Source organism: Colius striatus, chromosome 2 (genome assembly GCF_028858725.1).
Source record: "Colius striatus isolate bColStr4 chromosome 2, bColStr4.1.hap1, whole genome shotgun sequence".
Lineage (NCBI taxonomy): Eukaryota > Metazoa > Chordata > Aves > Coliiformes > Coliidae > Colius > Colius striatus.
The window spans coordinates 14,482,051-14,494,401 of NC_084760.1; the positions used below are offsets into that span (position 1 = coordinate 14,482,051).

The window sequence follows — 12,351 nt, forward strand, 5'->3', positions numbered from 1 at the left end:
TAGAGGTCACTTTTAAATTTTCCCGTGGGACAAGGGGGGCTGGAAACATTCTGTGTTTTGAAGATCTCATACTCTCATGTATATGTTCATGACTTTGGGAAATGGATCGTTTAGAGCACACTTTTCTGTCACAGCAAATAATATTTTGTGGAGGGATGCATACTGTTTCTTTAAAAATGTGGCCTACGGAAAATGAAGGAGTTCTCGGCAGAAATTTTTGCACAACGCAGTGTGAGAGAGCAGACAGGGAACAATATTGCATGCTAATAAAGCTCCTTCTTCAGTGTGAAAAGGGCATGCTTTGTGAGTGGCAGCGGGTCTTTTTTTACCTTTTGACATCCTAACTTGACCTATAATGAGGCATCCACCAGCATGCCTTTTCAGTCCTTTCCAAAGAACTGCCAAAATGAAAGAGATATTTTTGAGAATAATCTGTGACCCCGCAAGGTTGGTTGTAAGGTTTGTTTGTTTTTCTTTCTCCTGCTGGTTCCTACTATTCTCTTACTCCCACATCCTGTCCGACTCTTGTTTTCAAATGCATTCTTCAGCCTTCTCCTTCCCTACCTACTGCATCCTGTGTTCTGCTTTCTGACTTCCTTCTCTTTTCTTACAGCTTTTCTTTTCAGTTCCTGTTCACTCTGGTCCCGAAGGAATGAGAAGTGAAACATTAACAGTTGAGGGAGGACCAAGTTAATGTGGTTGATGTTATGAGTGTAGAGTTCAGGTGAGGGCTCCAGGAGACCTCCTTTGTGTACAACATTGTACCCCAGAGCTCTTGGCACCTCTTCCTTACTGTGTCAGCAGAGAGAAATGTGTATCTGTGCTTCACCAACTACCATTTACAGTCCAGCATTTAAGATTAAAATACCAATAAAAGTTGATATTTGCTAAGATAGGGATGTTCCAGTTACTGCAAGTTAGTTACAAGGTGGTAAGTTGCTCTGCTCTTATCACTTCAGTATTATGTCTCAGTGACAAAGAAGTTGAAAACCTTCAACTTCAAATAGGGTAAACAAAACAAGTGAAATGTGTCTTAATAGGGGATATGGGAGTTGCAGGTACTTTGACAGTGGTTTGAAAAAGATGTAATTTCACAATCAATTTCAGCATCCATACCTGTGTCTTTTCTGTGTCCTATTGCTGCTCTTACAGTGAGGCTCTTAGGTTAGTAGGGGATATATCCCTTTGTTATCTGTACCTCTTTGTTAGTTGAGAATCAGTAATAAATCTGTGCTTACAACATGTGGAGGAACTTCCTGTGCTGATGTCAATGTATCCTGAGTATAAATCACAGATATGAGATACTTGCGTTGCTAATAATTTCTCCATTGAAATGTTGCATGGGTAAGGCTGGAAAATGTAGGTCTGTTATGCTTCCCGAGGACATGCCTAATTTGTGGATCACAAGCTTTTTTATTGTCTAAAAACACAGCTTTACAGATTATGTAAAGAGCTGAGGTTACCTGTAGCCAAAGATTTGATTAGTCTGACCCTTACAGTCCACAGAACGTGCTATTGTAAATGGAAATGTGCCTGGAAGAAGAAACCTTTTAACATAATAGTCACTGTGCTGGCTAATTTATCTTCCTGGTAATTTCTTATGCCTGTGATGCCCAGATGGTTATTAGTTGTTTGCTAATGTAATTTTCTGTCCTGCAGGCTTGTTTATAGCCAAGATTCATTCATTTATGTATGGCTGAATATAATTAGTTTTCATTTTTTTATCTTACTTTATGCATTTTTGCATAACATGCAAGACACAAGGAGGAATCCACCCTTTAAAACATGTTTGGTTATAAATAGATTGGTGAGTAGATATACCTGTCCTGTTGGGTTATTACCTACTTTTTACCAACATTATCCAAATGTGGAAATAAATGTAAAGGAATGAAAACCTAGTGTACATGTTATCTATACATGTACAAAATTTCACTGCTTTTCAGATTTCTAGATGACTTTATATCATTTTCAGTTAACTTATGTCATTTAAAATACTTGGTTTGGGAATGTAGCTGTAGTCAGTGGTTATTTCCTAGAAGACTACCTAGGTTATTAATTTTTAAAAAATGATTAAATGATGATTTTAAAAATAGAGAAATGCACCTCTATATTTCTACATATATGTATCAGTTCAATGCATCTCTTCTAACTTATTTCAGGTTGAAGAAACTTCTTGAGCAGGAAAAGATCTATCAAGCCCGGAAGGAGAAGGAACATACAAAGAGACTCAATAAACTAAGAGAAGAGCTAGTGAAGCTCAAATCATTTGCACTCATGCTGGTGGATGAAAGACAAATGCATATTGAACAACTTGGTCAACAAAGCCAGAAAATACAGGACTTAAACCAAAAATTGAAGGAAGAGGAAGAAAAGCTTAAAATTACTAGCGCAAAAACAAAAGAAGATGGGCAAAAACTGATGAAGTTAGAGGCAGAACTTGAACACAAAACGTCATCATTTTCTCAGGAACATGAGGAGATGACTGCTAAACTGGCTAATCAAGAGTCACATAATAGACAGCTGAGGCTTAAGCTAGTGGGGTTGACTCGCAGAATAGAGGAGCTGGAAGAAACCAACAAAAATCTTCAAAAAGCTGAGGAGGAACTTCAAGAATTAAGAGATAAAATAGCAAAAGGGGAATGTGGGAACTCTAGCTTAATGGCAGAAGTGGAAAACCTCCGTAAGCGTGTGCTTGAAATGGAGGGGAAAGATGAAGAGATCACAAAAACCGAATCCCAGTGTAAAGAGCTGAAAAGTAAACTGCAAGAGGAAGAGCACCACAGCAAAGAGTTGAAACTTGAAGTGGAAAAATTGCAGAAAAGGATGTCAGAACTAGAGAAGCTGGAAGAGGCTTTCAGTAAAAGTAAGTCTGAATGCACCCAACTTCACTTAAACTTGGAGAAAGAAAAGAATTTGACTAAGGATTTGATAAATGAGTTGGAAGTAGTGAAGACTCGAGTGAAAGACCTTGAGGCATCGGAAAGCAAGTTGGAAAAGGCTGAAATAAGCTTAAAAGATGACCTTACGAAGCTGAAGTCATTTACTGTCATGCTGGTTGATGAACGAAAAAATATGATGGAAAAAATAAAACAGGAGGAAAAAAAGGTCGAAGGTCTAAACAAGAATTTTAAAGTTGAACAAGGGAAGGTAATGGATGTAACAGAGAAACTGATAGAAGAAAGTAAGAAATTTTTGAAACTGAAATCGGAAATGGAGGAAAAAGTGTCTAGTTTGACAAAGGAAAGGGATGAGTTAATTGGCAGGCTGAGAAGTGAAGAAGAAAAATCCTCTGAACTGAACTGTAGGGTTGACCTGTTAAAGAAGAGAATTGATGGTATGGAGGAAGTAGAAAGAGAAATTACAAGAGGTCGAACCAGGAAAGGACCAGAACATGGTTCTCATGAGGACAACAAGATTAAAGAACTTACTGTTGAAATTGAAAGGCTGAAAAAACGTCTCAAACAATTGGAAGTGGTTGAAGGAGATTTGATGAAGACAGAAGATGAATATGATCAGCTAGAGCAGAAATTTAGGACTGAGCAGGATAAAGCTAACTTTCTTTCTCAACAGCTGGAGGAGATGAAACTCCAAATTGCCAAAACCAAAGCAATAGAAAAAGGTGAGGCAGTGAGCCAGGAGGCAGAGCTGAGGCACAGGTTTCGTCTGGAAGAGGCCAAAAGCAGAGATTTGAAAGCAGAAGTTCAAGCTCTTAAGGAAAAAATCCATGAGCTGATGAACAAAGAAGACCAACTTTCTCAGCTCCAAGTCGATTACTCAGTTCTTCAGCAAAGGTTTATGGAAGAAGAAAATAAAAACAAGAGCATGGGGCAGGAAGTTCTGAACCTAACAAGAGAGCTGGAGCTTTCTAAGCGTTACAGCCGTGCTCTGAGGCCCAGCATAAATGGACGAAGAATGGTCGATGTTCCCGTGACATCCACTGGCGTGCAAACAGATGCCTTAAGCAGCGAGGCGGCAGAAGAAGAAACCCCAGCAGTGTTTATAAGGAAGTCCTTCCAGGAGGAGAATCACATCATGAGCAATCTGCGGCAGGTAGGTCTGAAAAAACCCATGGAGCGTTCTTCAGTGCTCGAGAGGTATCCTCCAGCAGCGAATGAACTTGCAATGAGGAAATCTTGGATACCGTGGATGAAAAAGAGGGAAGCTGGAGCTCAGGCAGTTCCTGATAAAGGAGCCCGAACCCACAGTAGCCCAGCACATCCTGGAGAGGTTGTCCTTTCACCAAAGCAAGGTCAGCCTCTTCATATTCGGGTGACACCAGATCACGAGAACAGCACAGCTACTTTGGAGATAACGAGTCCAACCTCAGAGGAATTTTTTTCAAGTACCACTGTCATTCCTACTTTGGGAAATCAGAAGCCACGAATAACCATTATTCCCTCTCCAAATGTTATGCCACAAAAAGGCAAAGGCGGCGAAAGTCCCCTTGGCCCGGATCGTTCCATGTCTCCAGTCACGATAACAACATTCTCCAGGGAAAAGTCCCCCGATGGAGGGAGAGCGCCCTTTGCTGACAGACCTACATCACCAATTCAGATTATGACAGTGTCAACATCTGCAGCACCGGCAGAAATCTCTGTCTCTCCACAGTCACAAGATATGACCATGGGAAGGGCCGTCTTCAAAGTAACGCCAGAAAAACAAACTGTCCCCACTCCAATCCGCAAGTACAATGCCAACACCAACATTATTACGACAGAAGACAACAAAATCCACATCCACCTAGGCTCCCAGTTTAAACGCTCTCCCAGTGCTGCACCTGATAGTGCAAGTCCTGTGATAACTGTCAGACCAGTGAACGTAACAGCAGAGAAGGAAGTTGTGACCGGTACTGTCCTTCGATCTCCCCGGAACAACCTGTCCTCACGACCTGCAGCAAGCAAGGTGACAAGTACTATCACTATAACGCCTGTTACAACGTCTTCCACCCGAGGAACCCAATCAGTGGTAAGCAGCCTAATGTTATGATGTAGTCTTAGAATCATAGAATAGAATCATAGAATCGTTTCAGCTGGAAGAGACCTTTAAGACCATCGAGTCCAGCCTTTGTCCCCACCCTGTCAACCACTAGGCCATTTCCCTAAGTGCAACATCCAGTGGTCTCTTAAACACCTCCAGGGACGGTGACTCCAACACCTCCCTGGGCAGCCCCTTCCAATGCCTGACAACCCTTTCAGCAAAGAAATACCTCCTCAGATCCAGCCTGAACCTCCCCTGGCACAACTTGAGGCTGTTTGCTCCTGTTCTATTGCTTGTCACTAGGGAGAACAGACAGACCCCCACCTTGCTACAAGTTCCTTTCAGGTAGTTGCAGAGAGCAATAAGATCTCCCCTGAGCCACCGTTCCTCCAGGCTAAACAGCCCCAGATTTCTCAGTCTTCATGGTAAGGAGAAAGATAACTGTAGTTTGGGTTTGAGACACCAGTGGGGAGAATGGATGGGGTGAGAAAAACTTTCATCTTCCCAACATTTGTTTCAGATACAACATTAACTATAAAATCAGAACTTGCCTGATTCATATATCTTTGTACTAGCGTAGCATGCTGGTGTGCTTTTGGCATTATGTGCCAAAGGAGTAACTTTGAAAGGAAATCTCTTCAAAGTTGCTTTAAAGTGACTTTCTAATGGCCATTATGTAAAATTGCAAGTGAGAGACAGAGGGACAAGGAATGATGGAGATGACAGAGCAGAAAACTGTATTTTTATTTTTGATGAGTGCAATTTCTGACTTCTGAGAATACTCATAATGATTTTTGGCCCAGCTGGTGGCTTTTTAGTCTGATCGTGCAGGCTGGTATTTCTTTGGCATAATCCCATTATAGTTATAATTCAATTAATATCTACTGTAATACGGAACTCTGAAGGAATAAATAGGCAGACATAGTATCATAACTTACAGCTGCAAGTTTCTTTCAGACAGTGAATAGTAAAGCTGTTTCTGTTCTTCTGAAATTCTGAACGTCTACAAGTGCTGTACTACAACAGTGCTTCTGCTAATGTGTTTTTTGCTGCTTTCTCTCTGTGCTGATAGCCCAGCTTTCTTTTTCACACTTAAATCAATCTTTCACCTCTGTCTTTAAACATATTGGACTATATTTATTGGTAGTCTTCCCCTCTGCCCCAGTTTTACTATTCTACATGGTTTTGCATTAATTTAGTTGGAAATACCCTGGGAAAAAGAATTAAAACAGAACAGAAAACCAGGAGTACTGTATTAATCCAAAAGCTTATTTAGCTAGACAGAGTCTGCAGCAGATGCTATAGGGAAGATTATTTTAAGTGGGTAAACACACAGTAATGTTTCCCTCAGCGTCTGTTCCCAGTTTTTGGCAATAGGTGGGTATTTCTTTTTAAACCAGGGCCTGTAGCCACATTTTTGTATCTAATAGACCGTGGCGGAGTTTTCTTCTGTTTATTCTTCTAATTGCTTTTTGAACTCATTTATACTGTTGTTTCCACAACATCAGGGGGCAGAGAATTCAGTTGTGGGCTCTGGGAAAAATGCTCTTTTGTTTGATACCTTTTATGCAATACCTTCATTGACTACAGGCTCGCTCTTGCATCTTGACAAACACTGAATAGTCATCCCCTGTTCATTTGTCCATGCCGCTCGGGAGGCTGCAGACCCCTACAACATGCCTCTCTTTCCAAGCTGAAATGTCAAAGTGTATTTAAGATGTACTTCCACACTTTTGGAGAGAGGCTGCTATTCCTGTTTAAGCCCTCTGACTTGAGAAAACTTGCATTCATCAGAGAGACCTATTTGGGATTGCACACATGTACTCTCTCTCTCTCCCTCCCCACATATATAATGCATTGTAGATACTTTACAGTGTTTTCCTTCATATAGAGGCAACTGTTAATTATTTTTTAGAAAGTCTTGAGCTAATTCATTTGCAAACTCCTTTGTCTCAGAAACTTGGAAAACTTTTTAAAAAGTCCTTCATTCTTTTTTACTGGATCTGTGTCTCTAGTATGATGATGCACTGAACCATGGCAGACAAAACTTTTTTGCCTTGTTTTAATCTGTCTAAAAAGTGGCTTCTTTTCTTCACTTCATCCTCCGGATTTGGAATGTACGGAAAATAGTTCAACCGTAAGATTTACTTTATCTTATACTTCTCTTTATTTTTTAAGGTCCCTAATCAGATGAGCAGGGAACTTTGAAAAAGCCCACATGTGCCTTTTCCTCCCCAAACCCCTGGAAAAAAAAAACTGTATTCACCATCTGTTTCTCAAATGACTGTTTTACAAATACATTTCAATACCCATAGTCAGAAAAAAATGAGTTGTGATTATTTACTCAGTAACCCTGGAAGAAACCAACATTGGTACAATTTGGAGGGTTTAAGTTCATAAAAATCAAAGAAGACAAACTGATACACAGCTGCTCTCTTTGCTCACTCTTGGGGTTTTTTTCCTTAACTCTCCTCACACAAGGTGCTTTGTGTGATGCACTAATGCAGTGCCAAGCTACAGAGGGGAAAATAATTCAGAAAGTCCTAGCTCCCATCTGTTGCTGTAACAAATTTGCCGTGACTGGTTTCATATTTGAAAACTCTTCTTCCAATTTTAATTGATAAGTATCTTCAGTACCACAGGTGAAGTTGATTTTAAGGTGCCTACATGATTCTTTTAGAGGGTCTTCCTGAACTGTGGTGTCTCCCTGTGTGTGTGAGTCCCAGACTCTGCAGAGACTGTGGCTTTGTGGTGGACCATCACAATTTTTGAATCCCATGAATCCTATGAATTAAGGGGTGTTGTGGTTGCGTTGATTTACACTGACACATACTATAGAGTAGATAGAGATTTATATTCCCTTGATCCAAATCCTCTTCTGAGTCTGCAACAGTTCTGATTTAGGTAAAATGAGGTCCTGATCCAAAGAAAGACACAGGCACCTGAAGGAGAACTCAGGAAATGTTTGTGCACTTAACCAGAAAGATGACCCAAAAAAAGGCACCAGACAATGACTGTGTCTCCACTGGCACCTGAACTCACTCCACCTGAGTATTTTGGAGGCACATTGTGTTCTGCCTGCTGCCCAAGCCCACGTCTGCTTGCTGCTGAGCCAGCTGTGTCACACCATTGCTGCCACCCAGCTCTCTCCAGGCCCAGGAAGGAGCAGGAGCTTATGTGATGGAGACTCACCAGTTGGACTGAATTCAGCATTTAACAGAACCATTGCCAGTTTGATTTTAAAAAAACAAAACAAAGCAACAAAACTCCAAACCTTAAGCTGATAACTGCCTTTAAATGATAGCTTACGGATTTGAGTCATTACCATAGAAAGGGAAAAAATTAGGTTTGGTCTTCCTTACCTTGATTACAGTCAAATCCAGTCTCAGGAGAATACTTGGACTACCCTAGCAGATAATTGATTTCATTATAGATGGACCACAACACAACCAAAAATTCATGATTATGAGACCAGAGGATATGTAGCCTCAAAATGAGCCTGAAACTGTAGTCTAATTGTTAGTCTTACCTTAGCACATTAGCCCAAATCCCTGTTCCCAAGATAGTTCATATAGTTTACAGCAAAAAAACCCCACAGAATAAAACCAAATATTCTTTGGGAGAAAAAAGCAACTGTGGTTTTTGATTTATGCCTTCATTAGACTGTAAGATTACTGGTGAATTTGGATCTTTGGCTACCAGGATGGGTGTCAGTCCTATGATCACTTTGCCCTTGTGCTCCTCAACTGCCACCAGCCTGGCATCCAGCACCGGTTGTTTCTGGTGCTGGGGACACCAGCTGTGCCAAGCATCCTGGCACCCAGGCAGCAAGGCATGGATGAAAGGCTGTGGAGTGAGAGCTCCCTTAGGCAGCTCTTAGTTTTTAGTTTGAGATCAGCATCTGGATTTAGTTGTTTTAGGTGTCTCATATATGTTCAAAGCTTTTGTTAGAGTTACTAGAGATCCAACTCCCTGGTCTGTATGGAGATGTGTGGTGATATCTGCATGCCCAGTGGTGGTTGAAACATGTGCATGTGGCTCGCAGGTATAACATGGACCTGCATCTTTCTGCAGTGGAAGCTAACAGCATACCTCTGATGGCACAAGATGCCTCAGTGCAGGCAACTGAGTCAGTCCCTAGTCACCAGTCCCCTTCTCAGCACTGAGCCTTGCATGCTGGCTTCTGCTTCAGCTTGGGCTGAATTGCACACTGCTCCACTAACTCTGTTTAGCAGATCTCAAGTCCCACCCTTTCAGGATTCAATTGCCTAAACATACTTCTTTAGTGTCATTTTAAGTGTTATCAAGTACTACCTAACTTTCAGCAGCTTTATCAAAAGTTGCAGGTCACCTTGAGTCGTCTTTCTTATCCAGCAGCACAGTGCAGAGAGCTTGAGTAGCCCAGGACATCTCAAATTACACTAGATATCTGTGTCAGGCACTGAACTGAGCCATTTCTGTCTGGGGCAAGTTCATCCCTGCTCAGATCAGGAACAAGTGCTGAAAAACCACCTTTGTTATTAAAATATTCCAAAAGCAAATGTGTGTGAAAGCACTCTTTGTGTGCCAATAACATGCACTAGGCACAAGCTGTAATAAACCACTAAAACATGCTAAATCTCCTGCACATTCATAGAATCATAGGATTGTTTGGCTGGAAAACACTTTTAAGGTCATCAAGTCCAACCACTACCCTAACATTGCCAAACCCATCACTAGACCATGTCCCTCAGCACCTCATTTACAGATCTTTTAAATATCTCCAGGGATGGTAACCACCTCCTTGAGCAGCCTGTTCCAGTGTTTAACCACCCTCTCAGCGAAAAAGGCCATCCTAATCTCCAATCTAAACCTCCCCTGGTGCAATTTGAGCCTATTTCCTCTTGTCCTATCACCCATCACTTGGGAGAAGAGACCAACCCCCACCTCACTACAGCTTCCTTTCAGGTAGTTGCAGAGAGTGATCATGTCTCCTCTCAGCCTTCTCTAGGCTAAGCATCTCTAGTTCCCTCAGCAGCTCCTCATCAGACTTGTTCTCCAGACCCTTCACCAGCTTCATTGCCCATCTCTGGACGTGCTTCAGCACCTCAATGTCCTTGTAGTGAGAAGCCCAAAACTGAACACAGTAAAACTGCTTGTCGTCCTTAATGGGACTGTCCATCCTCACTGGAAGCTCACAGCTTGATATACTTGCCAGTGTCTGCAAGTGAGTGCTAATTATTGACTTAACCAGCTTATTGGCTATGTGCATTTATCTCACTCTCAGTGATGTATTTACTAACCTCTCTCTGGCCCCTGTGCTGTTCCAGCAGCATGTACTGCCAGCTCAGAGCCAGCCAGCATCACTGTGTCCCGCAGCACTCCCTGCCAGCTGTGTTAAGACTTGGTTTCTGGTTGGAGCCAGTATCAACCTAAAAGACAGCAGCTTACAGACAAACAGGGCTGGAGAGAATTGCTTAGAACTTGGTTCTTGGAAGAAATGACCAAGAGACCGGCGGTCCTGTGGGTTCTCTGCCACAGACACTACAGATGCAGACATGTACAGGAAATTGTCCTGTGCTTGCTTAGCCCATCACTTGCCAAAAGGGACTGCTTGCTGAACAGCCACCTTTGTGCCATTTAAGGTAGCAAACACAAAATGATTTTGCAGCTTCGTGTGAAGCTCGCATTAGCTTCCAAATGATCAACATGTTAGTATGCAGTAAAGAAGGCAACTGAGAAATTTAAGGCAAGTTTGTTCTTTCACACGTGCTTTTGTGTGATTTAGGCTTGAAATGAGTAACTTGAAAGCACCAAATCCTTAGTTAATAATTTACATGTGAATAAAGCTGAAGAAATGCCTGAGATTCCAGCTACTTCATTTGATTGCCTCATGTTTACACACTGTGGAGCTCTTTCAGGGAGTACAAGATGTTTGTCATTTGGGTTCCCTGGGATGTTGACATATTTTCCAAGGCTGATGGAATGCATTTGCATGTTTTGCCCTACAGAATTGTATGGGCCTAACTTGTTTTGACATCTACATGTGAGTTCCATATTAGCCTTTAGACTGCTATTGTAAACGTTGCTTTTAGTTATTGAAAATGGCTTCCTTCCTGCCAGGCAGACAGCATTCAAGTTTTCCAATTGTGGGGGTTTTTTTTGTATACACTTGGGGTTTTGAATGGTTCTTAGAAGATTAAGGAATGGTTTTACTTGGAATGTTCAGGATGCAAACAGGAGGTTCTGATGCTACTGGCTGGAATCCTCTGAGAGCATTTTTAAGTAAATGGGCAAATACATGTTTCAGTTGACAGCATCTCCGGATGCAATCTATTTCAGCAGTTTAATTTTATTTTGCTTAAGTGTCAGAAGTTGCAAAATTCAGGCATTTAGCAGATGGGTCGAGCTAGGAGTCCAGGATCTCATGAGAAGTAGCCTTTTGTGAGCTCAAATCTTAATCCGTTATCTGAACAGGAAAAAAATCACATATGAAATTTAGATGAGACACTGAAGTTGTCACCATTACCATTTGTGTCTGTACTGCACACTGCAGAAACATTTTTCTTTCAGAGTTGTCACGGTTAATAAGCATTTTCTTTAGGTCATGGTGCCTAAGGGCTAGCTTCCAGTTCCAGCCTTGCAGAGTATGTGCAATATTATTTGGCCAGGGGAGATAAAAAATATCAGTTGGCTTTCAATCTTTTTGTCCTATCCATGTGCTTCTTGTGCATTTACACAGTGGGATTCAGTTGCCTAAATGTAAGCACTGACTGCATTTTCAAAACTATAGGTTAGGTAGCCCAGCCTCCAGCTGGTGCTCCAGAAGAGCACAGATCCCTGGTAGGAGCCAGGTTGGGTCTGCCATATGCATGCTGGAGTCCTCAGTCACTTAGGCCATTTTTACTTTATTCTAAAGTCCTCAAACTTGAGGATAAATGTTCTTGGTAGGCTGCTGTCTGGGGCATCAGAGTGGCAGAGACCATGTCTGCACTGCCTTGAGATATTCCTAGAAATCTGGGCTGCTCCTTCACCCTCACAGAGTTCCCCAAGTTGTGGGTAGGGCTTGGAGGAGGAGAGCCTTCTCCCACATACCTATTTCCACAGCTACAGGAAGAGGAAATACAAATCTTTGCACTGTCTCTGTCTCTTAGTTCCCTGCACATGCCAGTGCAGAAATAAGTGACCTTAGATATGGCCCTGGCATACTTTGTGAAGCAAATGTATCTATAATGCTGAGAAGTCTTACCCTACCTCTGAAAATGTGGCAGTTACCATGGGTTCAGCATTAGCCTCATGTGGCTGTACTTTCTTGAGGGCCTGTGTTAGTCTTTTTACAAGAACACAGAATCACAGAATCTTTACGTTGGAAAAGACCTTTAAGATCATCAAGTC

The 12,351-nt window shown here is 41.8% G+C and overlaps 1 protein-coding gene across 5 annotated transcripts in view; it reads left to right on the plus strand.

The window, feature by feature from the left end:
- Positions 1-12,351, plus strand: part of FILIP1 (filamin A interacting protein 1) — a 115,250-nt gene that overhangs the window by 93,266 nt on the left and 9,633 nt on the right. For all 5 annotated transcript variants that reach the window (XM_061990416.1, XM_061990418.1, XM_061990420.1 and 2 more), the window contains one exon: positions 2,160-4,965. In XM_061990416.1, the coding sequence (XP_061846400.1) occupies positions 2,160-4,965 (2,806 nt within the window). The remainder of the gene's footprint in view (positions 1-2,159; positions 4,966-12,351) is intronic.